Source organism: Dipodomys spectabilis, unplaced genomic scaffold, assembly GCF_019054845.1.
Source record: "Dipodomys spectabilis isolate Male_0828 unplaced genomic scaffold, ASM1905484v1 ptg000163l, whole genome shotgun sequence".
In the NCBI taxonomy this organism is placed as follows: Eukaryota; Metazoa; Chordata; class Mammalia; order Rodentia; family Heteromyidae; genus Dipodomys; species Dipodomys spectabilis.
Window position 1 is genome coordinate 12212405 of NW_024870840.1, and position 26469 is coordinate 12238873.

The 26469-nt window shown below is 38.8% G+C and overlaps 1 protein-coding gene across 1 annotated transcript in view; it reads left to right on the plus strand.

Moving 5' to 3' along the window:
- The window catches only part of Ano4 (anoctamin 4), a 337519-nt gene that overhangs the window by 175459 nt on the left and 135591 nt on the right, over positions 1 to 26469 (plus strand). The window contains exons 5-6 of the mRNA XM_042693158.1: positions 10373 to 10509; positions 17468 to 17626. Of these exons, the coding sequence (XP_042549092.1) occupies positions 10373 to 10509; positions 17468 to 17626 (296 nt within the window). The remainder of the gene's footprint in view (positions 1 to 10372; positions 10510 to 17467; positions 17627 to 26469) is intronic.

Here is a 26469-nt window from a genome sequence, read left to right on the forward strand (position 1 = left end):
ATAAAAAATTAATAGCCACTGGGCAGAAAATACATTTCATGGAAACTTTTTAAGTTATATAATTATTTCAAACAAGTTTCCTCAGGTCTCAGCCTCCTACATAGTTAGGATTACAGGCGTGAACCATGGCTCCTGGCATGTGCTTACGTTTCTTAATGGGCTAATAAATGAACGAATGTTACTGCAAACTTGGAATATGGGCAGCCCACAAGTAGCCAGTGTAGGTAGAGTCTTGAGTGTCTCTAAATGTTTTTCTTTTTACTAGACTCTTGGTACCTCTGAGCCATCCTGGATATGAGAAGCAGGAGAGAGTGGGAATATTGGCAAGTGGGAATGTTGAAATTAAATTAGAATTCAATTCCTAAATCAGTGAAATGGAAACAGATTCAACTTGATTTGATGATATTGAAGTCACAAGTCAATTCTTAACTCTCAAGTTTGTTTGTTTGTCTGTTTTTATTGTGAAAATACTGTATAGAGGGGTTACTATTACATGGGCAAGATAATGAGTACATTTCTTATCAAGCACTGTAGTCTCCTCCTTTGTTTCTCCTCAAGTTTGTTTAATAAGATATATAGTCTAAAGATTTAGGTGTAAATCTTACTGTGTGTATAGTATCCATTTTTAAAATACCCTTCTTTTAACCATCAAAGTTTTTAGATACAAACATTTTAGGATGTATGTATTTTAAGTTTCTTTCTTCTGAAATTAAATTGACAAACATATCTTAATGCTCTATAATTCATTAGTTGTATGTGTGTGGGGGGTATTGCGTATATGTGAGTGAGTATTTATTAGTTGACTACTGTATGCATGTTGTTCAAAAGTTATGCTAATCCTTTGAACTCTTACATTAAATCATTACCAGCCAACATCCAGGCTCTTTCTAGAGACCATTCATCCTCTTCACCTTTTCTTATTTACTTTTCTTGTTTTCATCTTAGTTATCTCTTCTTAGTTCTCCCTTATACCTAGATATGCACTGTAGAAACCCTTAAATGTATTCATCTCCTAAAAGACATAATTTGTGTTATATTCCATTAAGGTTTAATAAAGGAAAGAGAACAAAAGATAAGAGTGCCCAACTAAGACTGGTCAGAGTTTTGGAATGTTGTGGTCTGAGTCTGACCTTCTTAATATGTCTGCCTGGCCATTGTTCCTGCATTGGTGGTAGCTTGGGCCTCAGTGGCTGAGGAAACTGAGTCATTTTTCAGTGACATGTCTTAGGACTTGAATGCTAATCCAGTTTTAAACTTGCCAGATCAAGCCCTTTCAGAGGGGAAGATGGCCAGGGATGGGGTACTGACATAGATTAAGCACATGATCTTAGGTTGGTTGACCTTTTGTTTATGTTATTTTATTTAGTCTTAAACTCTTTGTTTTAACATCCACATCTGTAGAAGATGCAATAGTAATAGTAAATCTACATAAAAACTCATCAACATAAAACCAGTGCTGGATAAGCACTGCGAAGGTGTGAGCTGCCACTTTCGACTTTATTGTTCATTATATTCCAGTCTAGAAAATAATGTGCCCACTTAAAAGACAAAGGTAAAGGATGAAGAAGTTAAATCACCCAGTGCAGTGGCCAGTACGTTCAAAGGCTGGCCTGTAAACTCAGAGGTGTCTGAACCCAAAGTTTATGTGCTTTCCCAAGAAGGCAAAAATTACAGTCAGGAGGCTCTGAAAACCTTTAATGCAAGACATCAGTGACTTCGTTGTTCAAAGGTAGCTAAGGCTCAGCAGCAAAGCTTGAATGAGAGATACTCTTGTGTTCTACCTGTCAGTCTCAGGATTGTAAGAGGTGATGTCATCATTTGCACTGCTATGGGAATAGCTGAGGTGCCAGCCTTTCTTTTAGAATAAAGTAGTACCAGGGAAAGCCCTTTATAAAGCCCTGCTCCCCTACAGCAAGTAAGGAATGATTTTGGCTCCTTTATGGAGTATGCTGGGTGCACGCAATGCATGATCTGTGCGATTTTATAAACGTCCTCTTTCGTAACCCAGGACATGGTAGTGCTGTTATTTTTAATGACTATACATGTTTTCTAAGTCATTTTCCCTGGCAGAATGAAGGTGCATACTTTCAGGTCTATAACAATGAGAAACCAAAGTTTTCTTTGGGAAAGATTAACATTTAATAACACTAACGGTTGCCAGAACCCATTAGCAGAGTTTGTAAGCACTTCTCTCTGCCCACCTCCTCTCCTGTCCCCTCTTCTGCTTTGCTTTCCTTTTCTTTTCAACTATGATTTGAAGAACATGCTAGCCAGTATTCTATTACTTGAACCATGCCCCTGCCCTTTTGCTTTTAATTATTTTTGTTGTTTTTTTTTTTAGATAGGGTCTCATGCTTTTGTCACAGGGCAGCCTAGGATTTTGATCCTCCTTTATTCCACCTCCAGTGTTATGCTCTTGTTTTTTAAGCTGTATGATCTGCTGGTTTCCCCCAGGTATATTGTCAACATATAATCTCAGTATGCCAAAGACATGCAATTCTTTGTTATCATTAGAGTTATAACGTAGGCTTTGTCTTTTCTGTTTTGTCCTTCCACATTGTCTAGTGCTCCTCAAAAGGATCCCGGTGTGTTCTGAGGAACACACTTCAAAAAACTGCTGGCCTTATTGGACAGGAATAAAGCCAGCCAAGGAGACATTTGTGTTCTTCCTAATTATATATTTTGACTTATTTAAATTCTGTCTCCCTTTATTTCTTATTGGTAAACCAGGCAGCTTGTGCCTTAGGGATGAACATCCAGGGAATCCTGGGCTTGCTGGTGTCATCTAAATGCTAAATAGTGTTTAGTTCCTAAAATCCTAGCCTGATGTGCTCAAAGCTGTATTTCTCTGAATTAACAAAACAAAGCATTTAATTTGATCTATTTGTTAACTTTGGAAAAGTATCATACATTTTGGGCTTCAGTCTAGCTTTACTCAAATGAATGTTAAAATGGTGACAAAATAATTGCCTGGGAGTGCAATGACTTCCTGTTCTTGAAAGATAAACACAATTTACGAACAGCAGAATGCTTCCCTAGGAAACATAGAAGCCTGCTGGAAACAGCATGGATGCCCGAGTCAGAACTGGGTTGGAAGTCAGCTCTGTCATGTACTACATAGGCAGCTGTACGAGACATTTATCATCCTGGCTCCTCCTTCCTCCTCTATAATAGTTATCTATCTCCTGGGTTGTTCTAAAGGTAAAATGAAAAAAAGGACCTGAAAATCTCCCACACACAATAGGTTTGGTAAAATTGTCATCTCGTTGCCTTGGTCCTGCTTGCCACTTCTTTCCTACTTAATCTCTGACGCTAAGAGAGAAACAGATACTTGGAGGCTATCTCACCAGGACAGGAAGGAAACATAACAATCTTTTTGCACCAAGATAATAAGAAAACTAGCCATTGTTACAATCTTACAATTAGTTTTAGTTTTTTTTTTCTTCCCTACAAGTCCAAGAGCTTGCATTCAGGGCCTGAATGGTGCTATCCCTGAGCTTTTATGCTCAAGGCTGGCTCTCTACCACTTGAGTCACAGTCATCTTTTGGCTTTTTGATGGTTAATTGGAGATAAGTCTCACAGACTTTCCTGACCAGGCTGGCTTTGAAACACAATCATCAGATCTCAGCCTTCTGAGTAGTTAGGATTACAAGTGTGAGCCATCAGCGCCCAGCCTATTATTTATTTTTTTAAAAGATTTTGAGTTTCTCTTATGCTAGTATTTCTTTTTTTTTTTTTTTTTTTTTTGGTCCAGTTGTGGGGCCTGAACTCTGGGCCTGGGCGCTGTCCCTCAACTCTTCAGCTCAAGGCTAGCGCTCTACCACTTGAGCCACAGCGCCACTCCCAGCTTTTTTCTTTTTGCTTATGGGTTGCTGAGGGCCTCATGCATGCAAGGCAAGCGCTCTACCACTGAGCCACCTTCCCAGCCCCAATGCCAGTTTTTCTTAAGCTGAACAATAACGTACTCTACACACAAACACAGACTTTATATACAGCAATCTTAGATGTGTTAAAATTGAGATATAGACAATCTTCTCATTCTGAATTATTCCTGAAGGTGACTTGGATGAGTTTCCCAGTGACACATGGAGGTCCATATGCAATGCTTCCAGAATTCTGAGTTTCAGAATAATTTGGAATTTAGGACAAAGGGAGTCTACTGAACCAGCACACTAAAGCCCAAATGTGGAAGCCTGGGTGACACCATAAAGTCTTCATCCATCTCTCAGTGGTCTTCACTTTACTTTTGCCCATCTCAGGAAAGTGCTTGCATTAAAGGCCTCCTGCACTGGAACATGAAGGATTGTTCCCATACACCTGAGAGAAGAAAGATAAATAAAGGGAAAACAGAAGCAATGCATCAAGCTCTTCGATGTTTTTCTTTGGGGTTTTCTACCCTTTTAGACTATTTCTAAAACACATTTACTGTTTATTTTTTCATTGCCTTTGAGCACAAATTCCCCACCTTCACTCTCCTGCCTGCAAGGACTTCCCACAAATGTCTTCTTTGCATCTCCAGTACCTAACGCCCAATGTTGGCTCAATGAACTAGTATCATACAATAACTCATAATTAGTAATTAGTTCAACTGTGTATTGAGTTCTTGAGCTACATGTGTGGTACCTTTGCTCTGGAGAATGAAGAAGAACATCCCAAATAGTGATTTTTTTTTTTGTCAGTTGTGAAGCTTGAACTCAGGGCCTGGGCACTATCCCTGAGTTCTGTGCTCAAGGCTAGTGCTCTATCACTTGAGCCATAGGGCTGGTTTTTGAGTGGTTAATTGGAGAACAGAATCCCACAGAGACTTTTCTTCCCAGGCTGGCTTCAAACAGTGATCCTCAGATCTCAGCCTCCTGAGTAGCTAGGATTATAGGCATGAACCACTGGCGCCCAGCTCCCAAATTGTTGTCATTGAAGGAATAATTGCAATAATTACAAATATGTGATAAGTAGTTTCAAGATCACCAAAGTAAATTCACCTTAGCACCTTAGCACATAAAGAATATGAGAATCTATGTGTCTCCTGACCCTTTGATTGCTCTGCTTTTGTATAGTAAGAGACAGTTCCTCAAATCTCTTTTATTGCAGAGTGTGATGTTTTACTCAGATGTTCCAGCCTTGTCTCCAAGGCAGTTTGAGATCCTGGACCCTTGATTCCTGTTGGATGTGAGTCTCTTCTATTCCCAAGCATATTTTTTAGGCTGAGTTGCTAACTTTTTCAAGGAAGAATCACTCGAGGATCTCTCTTGCCTCCCTACATGGATGATTTTCACCTAGCCTGAGCCACTTCTGCAGCCCAATTCTGTTCACACGGCCTTTCCTGAGTCTCAAGGTGGATCCTTTACTTGGATTGCATGGGATTTTGCATTCTCTCTCCCTCTTGTTATTCTGACTCCTCAGAGTATTTGGCTCACTTTCTCATTTAATGAGCCTAACTAGCAGAATTCTACTAGGCAGATAATTATCCAACATTTTTCTACCAGAGTAAAAGGCAGAAAGGAGGTGATGAAATCCATTATCAAGTGACCCTAGATGTTAAGTAGCATCTTGGTGATGTCCATGAAATAGAGAGGCCTTGCTTCCACCTCCCAGCTCTTTGAAGGCAAAGGCCAGGCCTGTCATGTGTAGTACTTTAGCCCCAGTCACTAGCCCACCACTCTCCGGGCCCAGTAGCACTCAGAATACTTGCTAAATAAGTAGGTTTTTCAAAATTTACTTAACTTTGGAACTTGAGTATTTTTTTTTCCTCTCCTTAAGGAAATGATTTAAGTTTGCATCATTTATAATGTGTTCCTAACACCAACCTTGTAGTTAAAGCTGCAGATGTCAGCAACAGCGGTGAGCTGTTGAAGGGCCCATCTTTCCTGTGCCGGTAGAGTTCACCTGGTCTTCAGTGACCACTTCTTTAGCTGCACATTCTCTGGTAGTCAAGGTTTTTCACCTTTCCTGAAGCCAGTGGAGGCTGCCAGATGGTAAGAATGCCATGATATCCCTTAGCCACTAAAAGTTAGAACCCCATGTTGTGTGATATACTTCACAATGACTTCAAGATAATAATTTTGATGGACAGCAATAGGAAAAGCAAAGGGCTTCCTTTATTTTTCCCATTAGCTCCCTCTGGAATCAAATAATTGGGTCCTTAACACAGATGAGCATTTCCCAACCTAACGCCACACTCATTCACTGTTGTTACCACAGGGAATAGACTCTAAGATCCCTGGCAGGTAGCTGAAATTACAGATAACAGCAAGTCCTATGTATTATGTGGGTAGCTGAGATGGCTACAAGGTAACTAACTGGTAGGTCGCATCTAGAACCTGGATACGCTAGACAATGGGATGATTTAATTCCAGGGAAGGATGAAGAAGCAGGGCATGATGTTTCAGCATGCAACAGTGAGCATATCAAACCTATGGGCTGTTTCTTTCTGGACTTCTTCATTTAGTGTTTGTAGACCGTGAATGACTGGAGGTAATAGAAACTACAGAAAGCACAACGGTAAATGATAAGTATTGTACTGACATTGGGAGGTTGAATAATTCTTTTTGTGTAGAGACTATTCTATTTTAGTATGTTTAGACTTTTCCCAGTAAATATGATTAGCACCCCCCTCCAAATAGTGACAATTAAAAATTCTCCAAACCATACTACTTGTTGCCTGTGAGACAAATGGATCCCACTTGAGGACTGTAGATAAAGAGGACTTTGTTGAATTGACTATGACCACTAGAAAGTGATACTGATAGCTAATCTATTCATTTCCTCCTCTTCACAAAAGTGCAGGCGTATATCCAATAGCTTGTCCTTTGAGTGAGACAGTCCGCGAGAGCCTGTGCGTGAATCTTATTGTCTAAATAGAAATAAACTCACTAAATAAATGGATATAAACTTACTAACTAAATAGATTTAAACTCACCAAATAAATGAATATAAACTTACTAACTAAACAGATTTAAACTCCCTAAATAGGTTTTCCTGATCCCTGTCACCTGATTAGCTCAGATTATAGGCATAGACCATCCTGCTTAGCACTTTTAGCTTTTTTTTTTTTTTTTTTAAATCTCATCAGCAGCCACAGTTTTCCAGCCTACACATTCACCCTTGCTTCTTGTCTGGCCAAACATCAAATTTTCAAAAATTTTCTCTTCTCTTCCACTTTCCTCCCCATTCTCCCTATCAATTTGAATAAAAGCAGCTAGTAATTCTCAAGCCACTGCCTGAGTGGTACTTCCTTGAAATTCCTTGTAATCTTGTCAGTCACTTGAAGCTTAGCCTCCTGAAAAGACTTATAAAGATAATGCATGTATATACCTCATGTAGCCTTTAGTCCAGCTCTCACTAAAGTCCTCATTTCCATGTAAACCTAACCAATACAGCCCTTTCCATCTGCATCCAGGTCCTCTGAGGCCTTATTAAATTCCACTTAGAACAGCCTAGGCTTTTTCTAGCTTGCTTCTCCAGACTGTTCCAGAGTCCTGCAAACCAATTTCAAAGGCACTTTCATATCACCAGACATAGTCAGAGCAATTACTTTCTTTCTTTTCATCAATTTCCTGGAGTGGCTATCTTCAGCTGTGATGTGTACTTGAGAGAACTAACTTTAAATGAGCAAAGACTTACTTTGGCTTGATGTCCATGGTTGGTGGGCATGTTGCATTTGTTCCCGTGGTGAGACATCATAGCATGGAGAATGTGTCAGAGTAAAACCATTTGCTTCATGGCTAGGATGTGAAAAAAAAAAGGAAAGGAAGGGGCCAAGGTCTTACCATTCCCTACAAAGGCATAAAATCAAGTCTATTTACCTCCCAACAGTGCCATGCTGAGACTAAACTTTACACACCTGGGGCATTGAGAGACATTTGAGATCCAAAGTCTAGCTGCCACTGTGAGGGAATTTTCTAACCCCAGGACACCACTGAGCAAACAGAAACACAATTCTTTATGGCTGTGCAGCAGAGTAGAGAATGGCGACCACATCATTCTACTGTGCTAAAATATGTTCACCCCGTTGCTCAAATGAACTCAATGTCTACTTGAAATTTAATCATTGTACTTGAAACTCTGGAATTGTGGCTTGCACATAAGAATGATGGTAGCAATAACACATATGCCAGAGTCCTAGGTCAAGGGATATTAGAGGAAAGGGGCTCTCAGATGTCATTAGAGAATAGTTGAGAGGCTGTTCAGCCTTCATTTTGTCACTTAGCAAATACATGTTGAAGGTTTGCTCTGTGCTAGAGCCTCTGTATACCAGCAAAGCCAACAAATCCACTGCCCTGTGGAACCTGTACACTAATGAGGTAAAGAACCAATAGACAAATAAATACAGAAAGTAGTCACATGTTGAGTTCAGGGTCGGGGAGAAAGTAAAATAATGAGTGGAGAATAATTGGAGAGGGGATGTGGCTTTATGACATAGGGTAAATCTTTGTTCTTGACACTTCTCCAAATACTGGATATACTGTACCTCCTCAAAAAGTGTCAGCTTCTTTCTTTGAGTATCTGAAATAGTTCTGGCCCAGTATAGGCACCCCCAAACCACAGCTACATGAAAAGCAAAATCAAACAAAGTCATGATGATTACTTTGTAGTGTTATGGTCTAAAAACCTCTTGCAAAGGTATTAGTTTACTTTTACCTGCATTTACTAAAGTATCACAAGCTTAATGACCTCAAAAAACACACGTGTATTATTTTTTAAGTTCTGAATGTCAGAAATCCTAAAAATCAAGGTGTTTGTTCCTTCTGGAGGGTATACAAAGAATCTTTGTTCTTGTCCTTTCCATCTTCTAAACCATACTGAGTTTCCTTGGCTCATAGTCCTATCCTTCTTCACCTTTAAGGCCAGCAACATAGCACTTTCAGTCCCACTCTGATGCCATCTGACCTACCTTCTACTCCTAAAAACTTTCATTATTTCATTGGGCCTACCCATGTGACCCAGGATAATATCCTGATTTTGAGATCTTTGGCTTCATCACATCTACAAACCTTTAGTAATATACAATAACATAGTCACAAGTTCCAAAGATTAGATCCAGTGGGAGGACGTCGTTCAGCCTGTCACAGCAAGCAATAAATGTTAACATTATTCCCATACACATCTATTTTACTTCAGTAAAGGAAAATTTGAAGTGTTAAACAAATTGCCTAAAGTCACATGCTTGGCTATCACTATAGAACATACTACATAGTTAGAGTTTATTCTCTCTGTATCAAACACTTGCTTTTTCCATTATTGCCTTCATAATTAACACTAATTGGGTTTGTTTGTTTGTTTGTTACATGGCAGAAAGCAACATGAGTTTGATTGTTTAACTCTGCTTGATGCATGAGGCACATATTACTAATTTTTTTGGTTGGTTTTTGGGCTCTAGGCCTGGGCGCTGTCCCTAAGCTCTTCAGCTCAAAGCCAGCACTCTACCACTTGAGCCACAGCGCCACTTCCAGTTTTCTGGTGGTTTATTGGAGATAAGAGTCTCATGGACTTTCCTGCCAAGGTTGGCTTCAAACCATGATCCTCAACTCTTCGCCTCTTGAGTAGTTAGGATTACAGGCATGAGCCTGTTCTCCAAGTGTTCACTTGGCTATTTTTGAAAAAACTAAAGAAAAAGTGTACTACACTGCCAGCCCATACTTTCTGTTGGTGAAGAAGTAACCCACACCTACCAATACTTTCTCCTCTTCTCTAATTGTGCTTAATTTTCAACACAGTAGAACATCTGAACATGGTGGAATGGGGACATTCAGCCCTTTACATAGAGGCATGATGTGAACACTGGCAGCCTTTTGGAGCAGTCTTTGAATGACTCATTACATCACTTCAGTTAGAGGCAGAAAGAAGGCAGGACATCTAACTGCATGCTGTGTTCTTAGTGCAGTCACAAACGAAGAGATCATGAAGCCATGCAAGCCATGCAAATGGCCCTTTGATGGGTTCATTTATCAAGCCATGTGACACTTAAACAAACAAACACTTGAACAAACAATAAAAATGTATAGCTCGTCTCTTAACCTAAGAGTGAATTCTCAGAAGTCTTAAATGGAAGTATCTTATACTAAACCACTATGTGAGGTAAATTTAAACAAGCACACCCCATTACAGTGGAAGACAAATTATATTCATATGATGGAGGCACTTTGCCTCACATTTTCCTCATGTTTTTTTAATGAGTACACTATCACTGCTTGGTCAAATGTATTTACATATCACACAATTTTTCTCTTAGGAAATGATACACCAGTCACTCAGGATTTTATTGAAACAAAGAGAGGCAGAGAAAACTAAAGGGATATTGTCTTCCCTTTTAGTGTTGATTTTAAGATCCCAAGTTCTGAGCCTCACTTTTGATTATATGTACTTTGGTTCCAGTGGCCAAGGATGTCAATATTCTTTTTGATGAATTAGAAGCTGTCAATAGTCCTTGCAAAGATGACGATTCTCTCCTTCACCCTGGGAACCTGACAAGTACTTCAGATGATGCCAGCAGATTAGAAGCTGGGGGAGAGGTAAGAGTGTGTAGTTCTTTTTTTTAATTGTAAAGGTGATGTATTGAGGGGTTACAGTTACATACGTAAGGTAATCAGTACCTTTCTTTTTGAACAGGATTACCCATTCCATTATTTTTTCTCTTTCCCCACCCCCTCAAGAATGTATAATTTTTTTCACTACCAAATTCATTCTATGAAGCTATAATAACCCTCATCCCAAAACCAGGCAGGGACTCATCAAAGAAAGAGAATTATAGACTCATATCTTTGATGAACATTGATGCAAAACTTCTCAACAAAATTTTGGCTAGTCGGCTTCAACAATTCATCCAAAAAATCATACACCACAATCAAACAGGATTCATTTCAGGGATGCAAAGCTGGTTCAATATACGCAAATCAGTTAACATAATTCATCACATCAACAAGAGCAAGGATAAGAACCACATGGTTATCTCAATAGATGCAGAAAAAGCATTTGACAAGATCCAACACTCCTTTACGATGAAGGTTCTGGAAAAACTAGGAATCCATGGAACCTTCTTCAATACAATAAAGGCTGTATATGATAAACCCACAGCCAGCATTATACTTAATGGTGAAAAACTAAAGCCATTTCCTCTAAACTCAGGAATGAGACAAGGATACCCACTCTCTCCACTGCTCTTCAATGTAGAATGCCAAGCTACAGCAATAAGACAAGATGCAAACATATAGGGGATCCAAATAGGGAAAGAAGAAGTAAAACTCTCCCTCTTTGCAGATGACATGATCTTGCATTTAAAGAATCCCATGGACTCCGCTCCCAAATTACTCAAGGAGATTCAAAGTAGCAGGGTATAAAATTAACCCTCAAAAATCAATGGCTTTTCTATATGCCAACAATGAGAAAAGTGTGACTGAAAACAGGAAAGAAACTCCATTTGTAATAGCCCCACAAAAAATAAAATACCTAGGAATTAACTTAACCAAAGAAGTGAAGGACCTCTATGATGAAAACTTTAAAAACTTGAAAAAGGAAATCAAAACAGAACTTAGAAACTGGCAAAAACCCCCATGCTCCTGGACTGGAAAGATCAACATCATGAAAATGGCAATAATTCCTAAGGCTATCTACAAATTCAATGCGATACCTATCAAAATTCCAACCTCATTCTTCAAGGAAATAGAAGAGGCAATTCAAAAATTCATATGGAACAATAAAAGACCCCGAATAGCAAAAATGATCCTCAACAGAAAGAACAGTGCTGGAGGAATATCAATACCAAATTCAAACTCTACTACGAAGCCATAGTAATCAAAACAGCTTGGTACTGGCACAAGAACAGACCTCAGGACAAATGGAATAGAATTGAAAACCCAGAAATGAACCTACAGACCTATAGCAACCTAATCTTAGATAAGGGAGGTAAAAAATAGAATGGAAGAAAGACAGCCTCTTCAGTAAATGTTGCTGGCAAAATTGGTTCACTACTTGTAGAAAACTAAAGCTAGATCCTTATATATCACCTTGCACCAGAATCAACTCCAAATGGATCAAAGACCTGAGTCAAAGCAGACATTCTGAAAACATTACAGGCTGGAATAGGAGAAACCCTAGTCTCCTTGGCACAGGCCAAAATTTTCTTAATAGAGATCCAGAAACACAAGAAATCAAAGAAAGGTTGGACAAATAGGATTGCATGAAATTGCAGAGCTTCTGCATGGCAAAGGACATAGCTAACAAGATCAATAGAAAGCCCACGGATTGGGAGAAGATCTTCAACAGACAAAGGTCTCATATCTAAAATATACCTGGAACTCAAAAAATTAAATCCCCCAACAACAAATCTTCAAAGAAACAACTGCCCAATAAATAAGTGGACTAAAGACTTAAAGAGAAACTTCTCTGAAGAGGAAAGAAGGATGGCCAATAGACACATGAAGAAATGCTTAACCTCTCTAACCATAAAAGAAATGCAAATCAAAACAACACTGAGATACCACCTCACCCAAGTTAGAATGGCTATAATCAAGAACTCTAATAACAACAGATGCTGGAGGGGATGTGGACAGAAAGGGACTTTACTACATTGTTGGTGGGAGTGTAAACTTGTTCAACCACTTTGGAAAGCAGTATGGAGGTTCCTCAAAAGACTCCACATAGAGCTCCCCTATGACCCAGCAATCCCACTTTTGGGCATTTACCCAAATGATCACAAACAAGACCACACTAAAGCTACCAGCACAACTATGTTTATTGCAGCATTATTTACCATAGCTAAGATATGGAACCAACCCAGATGCCCCTCAGTAGATGAATGGATTAAGAAAATGTGGTATATATACACAATGGAAATCTATGCTTCCATCAGAAAGAATGACATTGCCCCATTTGTTAGGAAATGGAAAGACTTGGAAAAAATTATATTAAGTGAAGTAAGCCAGGCCCAAAGAAACATAGGTCCTATGGTTTCCCTTATTTGCAATAACTAGTATATGTCTGAGTCAAGCAGAAAAGGTTAGATAAGTTGATGTTAGGGGAATGAACCCCAAGATAAGTATTCAAATGTTTTTTTGTTTTTTTTTCCTTTCATGAAATTGTTTCTATCATATTTATAAGATGATTTCTATGTTGCTTTGTATGTCCCTTCCCCACAGTATAGCCTATACTTTCATTGTTTTTGATGTTGGTATAATTTGTGGAGGGGAAGGAAAAAAAACCAAATCATTTAACTAGGGATACAGGTGGACCCATTGCAACAATGAGATGTACAAGTCGTTATGTCGAAAAAGGAACTTAACAACTTTGGTGGGGGGTGGGAGGAGGATCGGTTGTGGGGAAGGGAGAAGTATGGGAAGGGATGGGAAGGGGAAACAAGGAGGAGATAACAATGCTTGATAAGAAATGTACTCGTTATCTTGCCCAGGTAATTGTAACTCCTCTGTATGGTATTCTCACAATAAAAAAAAAAGAATGTATAATTTTTTAAGAGTACAATTCTTGATTCACAACTTGTTGTGTAGCATGTTCCAATTCACTGTTTAGAGTCATAATCTCATCAAAATGCAGCTTCCTGAAAAACAAGGACATGTTTTATGTTTATTTGATGTTCTGCCACGGGTCTCATATTTCCGGGATCCTAAATCTACTCAAAAGATTTTTCTTTTTCAAAGCATGCATTTACCTTCTTTTTTAAATGTTTTTTTATTGTGAAAATACTGTACAGAGGGGTTACAGCTATATGAGCAAGGTAATGAGTACATTTCTTATCCAGCATTCTTGCCTCCTCCTTTGTTTTACCCCTACCATCTCTTCCCTCCCACCTCCTCAACTACACTCCCCCTCCTTCTTATACCTAGAAGTATTTCATTTATACAAAGAATTTTCTGAATTTTCATGTTCCTCTGGAAACTTAATTGCAGTTGTAAATAGACCCATTGGTTCATGTGTGATTTTGGAGAAAGAAACCTATTGTTGGGGGCATGCACCTGTTGCTCAATGTGTGTCTCGCTGGAACATAATGTATTCTTTTCAGCATGTACCAGATAGAGGTGATGGGCACACAGAATCAGAGTAATTTATTTGTCATGCATGCTTAATGTCTTTGTCATTTCAAAGCCAAACTCTTGAAAGGAATACACCAGAGGACAGGAATAATGATTAATTTAGACTAAGCCTTGTAGATCTCTCCTCACAAATTCTACTACCTTCCATGCCTCTTTTGTGGTTGCCATTTTTTAATTTAAAAACCATTCTATCTCCATCTCCTCACAGGGATACTTTGGATGGTATACTGTGGGATGTTAGAGGGACATTCTGAAAGGGACTTCAGAAAGCAGCTGATTTTATCCCCTTACCTTACTGATGAAGACATAGTCTCAGAAATGTAAAGCTTTTGCTGAAGTTGGCATAGGTCACTGAGCCAACCTTCCTTCTGATGTTGCTTTTAAATTTTACTATTATTTTACTTATTTATTTCACAATGCTAGAGATTGAACCCAGGGCCCTGTGCATGTTAGGCAAGTGTTGTAACGTTGAACAACATTCCCAACCTGAAACCCTGGTTTATTTGTTTGTTTCTTTCTGGAGCTTAAACTCTGGGCCTTGAGCTCATTCCATTGGTACTTTACCACTTCAGCTGTGTCTCTAGCCTGGCTTTGTGCTGATTAATTAGAGATGGAGTCTTTCAGATTTTTTTCCTGCCCAGTTTTGTTTTTTTGTTTTGTTTTTTTGTTGGGTCCGGTCATGGGGCCTGAACTCTAGGCCTGGACACTGTCTCTCAGCTCTTCAGCTCAAGGCTAGCGCTCTACCACTTGAGCCACAGCGCCACTTCTGGCTTTTTTCTTTTTGCTTATGTGGTGCTGAGGAATCGAACCCAGGGCCTCATGCATGCAAGGCAAGCGCTCTACCACTGAGCCACCTTCCCACCCCCTGCCCAGTTTTGTTTTGAACCATAGTCTTCTGGGTCTCAGCCTCGTGGGTAGCTAAGATTACAGTCCTGAGCCATTGCCAGCCTGGCTTGAAGAGCTCTGATGTGTTAAATCCACAGGATATTTTCTTACTTGGCAAATGATTAATAAAGTATTTATTTGAGTTGACTCTTAGTTCCTTGGAAGGTAAAACCCAAAAGATGGCCAGTGAAGATAGAGGTTACTGTTAATACTTGATGTGTGGACACTTGATGTGTGCTAAGACTTCCTTTTGAATGAATCTGCATACCTGATGCTTACATAAATGTAGTTTGTAACATGCCCTCAAGTGCTGGCATGTTTGCTTTCTTCATATTAACTATTTGAAAATTGATGTATTCTATGGCATAGAGAAGATAGATTCCCCATTTCTGCTTGGATGAGTTTGCAAATACAGTTTTTGTGTGTGTGTACACATGTGTGCGTGCATGCCTGCCAGTCCTCCGCTTGAACTCAAAGCCTAGGCACTGTCCCTGAACTAAAGGCTAATGTTCTACTGCTTGCACTACAACTTATTTTTAGTGGTTAACCAAAGCTAAGAGTCTTACAGACTTTCCTACTTTTCTACCCAGGCTGTATTCAAACCTTAATCCTCAGATCTCAGGCTGCTGAGAAGCTTTGATTACAGGTGTGAGCCACAGGCACACAGTATAGATAGAATTTTGGAATCTATTAGCCCAAGAAACTTGGCTCTCTCCTGAGCAGCCTATTCTTTTTCAGTTGTATAAGATTATAAGCCTGAAATGTCTGGGTAAAAATTCTACCATCTCCTCCTGTTCTTTTTAATTATGGCAAAATATTTGTAACGACTGCATAAATTATAAAAGCATAATTGTAAAATGCATCCTTTGAAACAGGGTTCATTTTCCTAACATCACCTTATCTGACCTTTTCTGCTTGACTCATACATATACTAGATATTGCAAATAAGGGAAACCATGGGACCTATGTTTCTTTGGGTTTGGCTTACTTCACTTAATATAATTTTTCCAAGTCTTTCCATTTCCTAACAAATGGGGCAATATTATTTGTTCTGACGGAGGCATAGAATTCCATTGTGTATATATATACCACATTTTTTGATCCATTCATCTACTGAGGGGCAACTGGATTGGTTCCATATCTTAGCTATAGTAAATAATGCTGCAATAAACATAGTTGTGCTGGTGGCTTTAGTGTGGTCTTGTTTGTAAACATTTGGGAAAATGCCCAAAAGTGGGATTGCTGGGTCATAGGGGAGCTCTATGTGGAGTCTTTTGAGGAACCTCCATACTACTTTCCAAAGTGGTTGAACAAGTTTACACTCCCACCAACAATGAAGTAAGGTTCCCTTCTGTCCACATCCCCTCCAGCATCTGTTGTTATTAGAGTTCTTGATTTTTGCCATTAAGAATACATCTTATTAGTGTTCACTGCTATATGATATTCAACTGTATGCTCATGTACAGTTTATTCATTTATTGTCTGTCCATAGACATCTTACATGATTCCAAATTTTAACACTTCTCTGCTATTATAAAAAATGTTGCTATGAATATTCATATACATGATTCTTGGTTGCTTTAACAAGAATTTCTCTAGGGTTCTGTTACCCAAACATTCAGTTTTATAAAACAATACTAGTAGATTTCCTAGAGTTCATGATTTTTTTTTCATTTGGTGCTGGTTCTAGGGCTTGAATCTAGGCACTGTCTCTGAGCTTCTTTGTTTAAGACTAGCATTCTTATACTTGAGCCATAGCCCCACTTCTACCTTTTTTGGTAGTTAATTGCAGATAAGAGTCTTCATAGAACTTTCTTGTCCAGGATGGCTTTAAACCACAGTCTTCAGATCTCAAACTCCTGAGTAGTTGGCAAGTTCACAAATTTTAACTCTTACCCTTAGAACATGAGAATTCCTATTTTTTCCTGTGGGGATACTTGTGCAAGTTTTTTGAAGCTTATTAATTCTTCTTAATGGGAAAGACAAACACTTTCCCCAAATTAGCAGATCCCCTGGGATGTGCTCAATGTACAATTTTTTTTTTTTTTTTGGTCAGTCATGGGGCTTGAAATCCTCAGCTCTTTAGCTCAAAGCAGGCACTCTACCACTTGAGCCACAGCACTACTTTCAGTTTTCTGGTGGTTTATTGGAGATAAGAGTCTTATGGACTTTTCCTGCCTGGGCTGGCTTTAAACCATGATCCTCAGATCTCAGCCTCCTGAGTAGCTAGGATTACAGGTGTGAGCCACTGGTGCCCAGTTTCATTGTACAAATTTGTTATACTCTTTAAAAATATTTACTAGCATAAATTAATGCCCCACCTCTTTGCCCACACTTGCTAGTTCAGATGTTTTGTATTTTATCCATTTCACCTAATACTTCTCAGTCTTTTGTTTTTTCTTATCTACATTTTTTTGTGAATTGTAATGCAACTTTAACAAAACAGTGAAAGGATCAGTTCATTTGAACATTTCTTTCATATGACTTATCTAAAGCTGAGGTTAATGATTGGCTTAATGAATCCCTTTCTTCTTGTTTGCAGACAGTTCGAGAAAGAAACAAATCAAATGGACTTTACTTTAGAGATGGCAAGTGTCGGATAGATTACATTCTCGTGTACAGAAAATCTAACCCCCAGACTGAAAAGAGAGAAGTATTTGAAAGAAATATTAGAGCAGAAGGATTACAAATGGAGAAAGAGGTAAGTAGTTGACTTGGATAAGAAACCATAGGCATTCATCTATGCACCTCAAGCATTCATTTAAAACTGGACTGTTAGACATTGTGTTACCAGAACACATCATTTAGTCAGGGTTTGCCAATCTTCAGTATTGGGGGAAATTCCAGCAATTAGACTTTGGAAGCATAATTTGCCTTGGAGAGCATTTTGATGCCAAATGATTCTATCAAAATATTCTGTTCCAATTAAATGGATTGTCTCAAGGGTGATTATTTACGTGACTTCCTACATCTGCATCTTCTCTATGTGAATGAGAAATTCTGTTCACGTATATTAAAGAAAACATTGGATAAGCTGTAGTGACTCCCTATTGGGAGGTGTCTTGATTCCAGAAAGCATAATGAGCTTGTCATTCTTGTTTATTAAAAGAAACTGGCTGGCTAGTTGAGCCCAAACAGCTAAAACTTACAATGATTCCGGTTGTTTTGTTTGTTTGTGTAAACTTTGTTTTATTTTTATTTCTTTGGTGCTTAACCTCAGAGCCTGGGCTCTATCCCTGAGCTTTTGTGCTTAAGATTAGTGTTTTACCACTTGAGTCACAGCTCCACTTCCAGCTTTTTGGTGGTTAAGAGTCTCATGGACTTTCCTGCCCAGGCTGGCTTCAAATTACAAGCCTGAGATCTCAGCTAAGATTATAGGCGTGAGCCACTTGCACCTAGCTATTGGTTCCAGTTTTCAGAGACATTTAGATTGTATCAGCTTCCTAGCTCAATTTACTTTACCAGGGATTTGCTTTCTTTCTCTTCCATGTCTTCACTGCGTAAGGAAGGTTATTTGTTATTTTGGAATTCCAGTCCTTGCACTTGCTAGGAGATGCTCTAACCATGGAGCCACATCTCCAGCCCTACTTGGTTCTGGTAATTTTTGATAGAAGATCTCACTTCCTGCTAGGCATGCCTAGACCTGACCCACCGATATGTTATGCTTCCTGTGCAGCCTGCATAACAGGTGCACACCACCACATCCAGATTTTCATTGAGAAAGATATTATGAACTTCTCTGCCTAAGCCTTGAACTTGGATCCTAGCAATCTCAACTTCCCAAATAGCTAGGAATACATGTGTGAGCTACTCACGCCTAAGTTTTACTTATAATGCATATATTAATTATACAGAAAATTGATTTCATGATGTTATTTCCATATGTGGAAATAACTTTGTTCACATAGCTCTTATCTCCCCTCTCCTCCTATGTATCTCTGTCCTCTTCCCAAATAGTTCTCCTATTGTATATGTGATAAAAACATCTTTTAAGATATATATAAATACATATGTCCACATATTCTGTATATGAGAGAAAATAATATTTTTTTCTGAGAATCTTCCAGAATTTGATGTTCTCTAGTTCCATGCATTTTCCCCCCCTGGCAAATGACACAGTTTTGTTCCTCAGTTACACCAGGTAAATAGACCACATTCTCTCTATCTGCATGGAGAGTCTTAAGGAAAAACTAAGTAAATACAAGGCTCAACCAGGCCTTGGATAGGAATCTAAAATGGGTTTATTGTGTACTCAGAGAAAATGGGAGTTTGTGAAAGTCGATGCTGTGAAGTAAATGGTGTAATTCCTGTCAGATCTGCTCTAAACTTGACAAAGCTTCAGGAGTTTTTCATAATCAATAAGAAAAGCATATTGGCAGTACAGATGTTTGCTTCTGCTCCTTGATGTAGAGGGATAGATCTTTGAAGTCAGACAGGCAACATCTTGTTTGGACAATGCAGATGAGCAGTTCATGCGTTGCATGCAAGTTATATCAAGGCATGAAATACTAGAGGAATTTGTATGTTCACACTTGTTTAATTCAGATAAATGGAATATTTCCAGACATTGTAACCTTGATGATACAGAAGCAGTGTTCTTCTGGAATGACTCCAGCAGAATTGGAAAGTGGCTAGATACTCGTTACCTTACATGAACAACTTCTTATTTCAGCAGAATGTAGTCTGCTTGCTCAAAAGACTTTCAGTGTGAATTATCCTAGAGAAAAAAAAATTAAAAATTGAATGTCTTTTTCTACTTTCGGGGGATCCTAGAAACTCTTTTCTTTTTTTTTTTTCTGGGTCCGGTCATGAGGCCTGAACTCTGGGCCTGGGTGCTGTTCCTCAGCTCTTCAGCCCAAGGCTAGCGCTCTACCACTTGAGCCACAGTACCACTTCCGGCTTTTTTTTTTCTTTTTGCTTATGTGGTGCTGAGGAATCGAACCCAGGGCCTCAGGCATGCAAGGCAAGCACTCTACCACTGAGCCACCTTCCCAGCCCCCCTAGAAACTCTTTTCTTATGCCTTATTAACAGAGCTTTGATACATCTTAGTCTTTAAGTTTGTATTGAGGCATTGTGTACTGTCTTTTCTACTTCTCCTCCACTTCCTCCTCTTCTTCTGCCTCTTTTTATGGTGGCACTGACATTTGAAATCAAAGCCTTGAACTTGTGATGCAAGTATTCTACCACTTGAGCCATGGCTCCAGTCCTTTTTACTTTTTGTTTTTATTATTTTAATGTAGACTCTTGCTTTTGGTTTAGGCCAATGTTAGACTACAATGCTCCTATTTATGCCCAGCTCATGCCTGGATTTATAAACATGTGCTATCATTCCTGGCTTATTTTTTTGAGCTGGGATTCACTATCTTTTTGTCCTGTCTGGCCTCAAACCATCAGCTTCCCAATCTTCATGTAACTGGGATTATAGGTATAAACTACCTACCTACCTACTATCTTTATACTAATAGCACATTAATATGCATATCCCTTAGAACTATTTCTTTGTCCTTTATTCCTTCTCCTAAGTGGCAGAAATTTTATATGAAGAAATGAAAGCTCAGAGCCGCCATGTGATTGAAATAATGAAAGTTTGTTCTGGGAGTTAGAGGCAGTTGGTAGAGTACTAGGCAATGAGTGAAAGTATCAGGTACTGAGTTGGAGTCACAATGGCAGACCAAAAAGAGAAAAAGAAAAAAAGGAAAAAAAAAGTTTATTCTGATTTGTCAGAATTGAGCTTCCCATCAAAATAGATGAATTGTCCAATTAATGAAAGATTTTTAAGCTTCCAAACTCTGTTTTCCTTTTCTAGGGTTTCCTCTATTTAAATCTCTTCAAATTCATTCCTTGCATTACTCATTCAAATTATTTTTCCAAATAATACACATTACTAAAAAGCATCCAGATCTTCTATTGTGAATCCTAAACTATCATCTGAACTGCATGATCAGGCTACTAGAAACCCAACAGGTGGTAAAGTCCTTGCCCTACCATCATACTACACATGACAGCGTGGACCATTGTGTGATAAGGGAATGCTTGGATAATTCAGGTTGCATATTAGATTATTGTATTTATTATAATTTTTTTAAAAATTAGTAGGTATTGAGTTTAATATGTATTAGAAAAAAATAGTAATTGGAAAAATAGCAATGTTACCACATAGCAATACATCAAAAATGAGCGGGTGACTCATGCCTTTAATAATAGCTACTGAAGAGGCTGAGATACGAGGATGGTGTTTCAAAGCCAACCCAGGCTGAAAAGTCTGTGGGACTCTTATCTCTAGTTAACCACCCAAAAGCTGGATATGGAGGTGTGACTCAAGTGGTAGAGCACTAGGGTTGAGTGAAAAAGCTCAGGGACAGCATCCGGGCACTGAGTTCAAACACACAAAACAGTACTTTCATAAGTATTTCTGTCTTTCCAACTAATCTCTTCTTTGAGCATCAAGTTTTCTATGGCTCCTTTACCCTCTCTCATAGTCACCTGTACAAGATCCACATGTGTTTTTATCTGCTGGAACCTTTTTCCGGCAAGTGGCCTCTCATGTAGCGTGGCTCCCATCTTACCTTCGTGCCCACAGCCTACAAATCAACAAGGCATGGCACAATCTGCCTCCCAGCTTGGCTTGCTAGCTTGGCCATCTCAGTAGGAAGAAGCCTTTTGTAACTTCTGCAGCTTAGGAAGCAACAGGAAATAACAGATAAGTAAATTTTTCTCTGCCTCAAAGACTTAACATAAAGTGTCACTTTGTAGATCAACAACAACAACAACAAATCTGTATTTATGCTATGTTATTAGATTTGGAAACCATTAGAAGCACTCTTATTTAAATCAAGTTATTTATATAAACAGCTGCAGGAGAATGGCCATAGATTTAGTGGCTATCTCTGCTTCCAGAAGTTTCTTTAACATTTTATAGGCTTAAAACAAAGAACTTGGTTCTAGGAAGAAAGGGGGAGGGAAAAACAAGACAACCCCAGAAATCTATTTGGACTGATTGGCACTAAGAGTATTTTATGAATTATTGGTAGCTTCATTAGCTATGTGTCACAATTACAGAAAATACGTTCCACAAACAGGTTGCATTTCCAAATGGATAAAGATAGGCTCCATAGTTCTCTTGAAGGCCAGAAAGTCCTTGTCTCTTTTAACACTGCATTTCAAGACACACAATTAAGAGAATCCTTTATTCATGATAAAGCTGAGGGCATCGTCCAATTTAATCTTTCTGGAAACCTTTGGCCCAGCTTCATTAGTCAGCAAGGGTATGCTTTGCAGCTTAATATTCTCTAAGTCAGGTTTGATATTATCCCAGGGAAAGCAATTCACAGCAAAGTTTTCAAATAAAATATCATTAAGTCCAAATGACTTTCTCCTTTGTTTATTGAAATTATTTAAAATAATTCCTTCCTTCCTTTATATTTTTTCAGCGATTTACTAGCACTTTTTATTTTCATTTCTTTTCATCTACATGTTGTACAAGGGAGATTTCATTGTGATGTTGCCACACATGTAAACAATATATCCCATTCAACTCTTACCTCCTCTATATTCTCCTTTATCCCACTCATCCTTAAATCAATTTCAACAGCCTGTATTGTTCTGTTGTCATAATACAAATAAACTACATAGACCATATTCATCCTCATTCACATTCAATAGCTTTACTCCACCCTATGGTATCTACTTGCTATCAAACCCTGTTTTGCTTTCTTGTCATTCATTATTGTGTGTGTGTGTGTGTGTGTGTGTGTGTGTGTGTGTGTGTGTGTGTGTGTGTGTGTGTGTGTGTGTGTGTGCGTGCACACACACGCTGGTCTTGGGACTTGAACTCAGGGCCTGAGTACTGTCTTTGAGCATCTTTTGCTCAAGGCTAGCTCTCTGTCACTTGAGCCAGAGTTCTAATTCTGGCTTGGGAAGTAATTTATTGGAGATAAGAGCTTCACAGGCTTTCCTGGCCAGACTGGCTTTGAATCATAATCCTCAGATCTCAGCCTCCTGAGTAATTTATGATTACAGGGGTGAGCCACTGGCACTCAGTCATTATTAATTTTCTTTTTAGCATGTGTTGATTGCACCAGCAGGTTCCATTGTGTTATTTCAGACACACATGTATTACCATTTGCTCAAAGGAGTGTTCTCAATTGTTTTCTCTTCCTCTGTTCTTCCATCCTCTATTAATCAACAGTATTTTCATTGAGGTTCCTTATCTTCTTATATAGTTGGATTGTATTTCAATATCTTTTCATTTTTAATTGTATGTCTATTGTAGATCCCATTTTGAAATTATGAGCATATGTCAGAGTTTACCTTTTAATGAATAAGGCTAGTAAAATCTTGGATGCTATTTGAATTATTTGGGATGAATCCTGTGGAATGTGGGGAAGCCCCCATCATTACGGTCATAACAAAGTAACTGCAGTTACATGATAGCTTGGTGACAGCAATTCACTCAGTGAATGCTTGTTGCATTGCCACTCTGTGCCAAGTTTTGCTTTTAGCACTGCAAACTCAGTAATGAATAAAAACGACCACAAAAATCCTTGCCTGCTGGAATTTCAAGCACAAACTAAATGTAATGTGAATTCTGAAGAGAAGAAAAGGAAAACAGAAAGTGTTGAGAAGGGCTTGCATTTCATAAAAGTTGGCCAAGGTGGGTACCTCTTCCAGAGAAAGAAATTGCAAAAGCCTTGTGGCAGAAATATGTTTGGTATATTCATGCCATGCTTGGTATAACTTCAGTTACTGAGAAACATAAAAAATGGTGAAAAATTATATCAGCAAGGCAGTGGAAACCAAATGACCCAGGCCTAGCAGTTACTGGAGAAATTTAGCTATTCTCTGAGTGTCAAGGAGAGGCCTTAAAAGGTTTTGAGCAGAAGCATGAGAGCTGAGAAACTAGGAGATTTCTTTTAAGAATTCAAGAAAGTAATGATAGGGTATTGGCCAAGCATGTAGCAGAAAAGAGGGTGAGAAAGGTGAAAAATGGGAACGTTAGAAATTGTAGACAGCCAGACACTGGTGGCTCACGCCTGTAATCCTAACAACTCAGGAGGCTGAGATCTGAGGATCACAGTTCAAAGCCAGCACAGGCAGGAAAGTCTATGAGACTCTTATCTCCAATAAACTGCTAGAAAACCCAAAGTATTGCTGTGGTTCACGCTGTAGAGTGCTCGCCTTGAGCTGAAGAGCACAGGGACAACGTCCAAGCCCAGAGTTCAAGCCCCATGACCGACAAAAAAAAATTGCAGACAGACTAAATAAGCAATGTGAGAGAAAGAGTCACAGGTTGTTTGCCTGCCACGTGGTATTCATCTGGGCAATTGGAAGAAAGGAGTTGTATATTGCATGGGTCTCATTGGAGACCTATTAAATCTGAGGATTTCCAGTGGTGATGTTGGGTAGTATAGAGGAGTCTGGAATTTGAGGAGAAAGATGGGTAAGAGATATATATTTGGGTGAGATCTCCAAAGGAGTGACTGCAAATAGAGAAGAGAAGAGGTCCAAAGCTTGAGCCCTGGGGCATACCAGGGTTATACATATGGAGGGCAAAGAGGAGCCTGTGTGGAGCCACAAGGAGGGAGCTACAAAGAAAATCCAGATACCTGGAAGAAAGCAGCAGAGAGGTGGGGAGGGGAGTGATAGACTGACTTATGTTGCTGTTTGGGGCTGTAAGATCAAGACCAAACCTGAATCCTGTGGAAGGTTTGAGCGAGGTGTGAATGAGCCTTTTCGACAGCAAAGCAGGCTTGGAAGTATCATGAAAGTATGTTCAAGAGAAAATATGAAAGCAACAAATAAGAATCAGCCTTTCCAAGGAAATTTTTACTCTCAAGGAAGGGAGAGAGAAGTTGGATCAAGAGAGAGTTGTTTTGGTTTAACATAGGTTTGCAGACTGGTAGAGAAAGTTGGCATTGAGCAAGAGGGAAAGGAGGAGTTTTAAAGCAATGTCCTAGATAGAAGAGGACCTCTGGCTATCTCCCATTGCATGGACCCAGCTCCCTGCATCTGTGCCCACAGATGCTACTATCCCTTGGAGCTAAGGATGTCCTATCCATGAGCTTAGCTAAGGTCAGTGCATCCTCTCATTTACACCCAAATGTATTGGGTTTCAATCTTGATACAAGGACTTAGGAGGAAAGTAATGTTGGGCTAATACCAGCTTTCTGGATCTTCTCTATCCACATATGTAATCATGAGAATAAGACTACTTACCATGGGTTGTTAGGAGCATTAAGCGATTCCATATATGTAAATCCATAGAAATGTAAATCCTTGATTTTTCTTATTTTTTACTTCAGCTTTTATTTCAGAACATTGTTTGGTGCTCATTGTTCAGTTACCTTCTGCTTATAGAAGATGATATTTATTTTCTACTTATGACTGTGACATCAGAGATTTTAAGAAAATAATTACTTTAAAAAGTGAGCAGATTTAAGGTAGTAAATGATATTAACAGCATGTCTCAGACTCCTCGTGGAGTTCCCCCCACTCTTCCCCTTGAATGTCAGTAGGACTTTGTCCTTATTTGTAACCAATAGAATATGACATTCATCATAACAGAATGTAGCAAATGTAATGAGATGTCACTAGTATGGTTATGTCATGGTACGTAAGATCCATCTCAGAGACTGGAGCTAGTCTCCATGATGGCTTCAAGGAAGTAAGGTTGTAAGAAACCTATGAAGAACCACTTCGCACAGGAAGTTCCGGCAGCCTTAGAAGTCCAGTGTAAAGTTGCAAGACTAAGGACTTTATTATAAGCACCTTCAAATTGCTTTTGTTTTTTTTTTTTTTGTTTTTTGGGGGGTTTATTTTAGAAAGAAAAAATTAATCAAAATATTTCTGTTGCGAGGTCAGGATGACCAGTACAAAGGTATATTGAACTGACTCGAAAAGTTCTCTTAAACCAATACTTTTCATATAACTCACACACATTCTTTTACATAAGCAGAACAACTTAAAGAGGAGAGGGGGATATCATTGTACAACTGAGGAACCAAATCCTATTGTGACCTATTGCTACTTCCCACAGGAAGAAATTTAATCTGAAGAGTGTCACCAGTCTAAATGAAATTGTCTGGGCTAGGGGGCATAGCTCAAGTGGCACATGGCTTGCCTACCAAGTGGGAGACCCTACATTCAACACCCTGCATTTAAATTTAAAAAAAGAAAATTTGAGGTTTTTCAGAAATAAAGCACATTTTGTGTTGCCATGAATATGTGCCAAATATGAGCGTCACATTGTCATATCTTTTAAAGGATATAAAATCTTAATAGTATTATTTTGTTCCTGTATTTTCTTTTAACCACATATATTTATGCTAAATTGCTGAAAATCATATAGAGTATCCATTATGAATTTGACACTGCTTATTCATTTATGACATGGAGAGATTTAAAAATCTTTGAAACAGCCAGGCTCCAGTGGCTCACACCTATAATCCTAGCTACTCAGAAGGCTGAGATCTGAGGATTACAATTCAAAACCAGTTGAGGAAAGAAAGTCTGTGAGGGTCTTACCTCCAGTTACCTAACAGAAA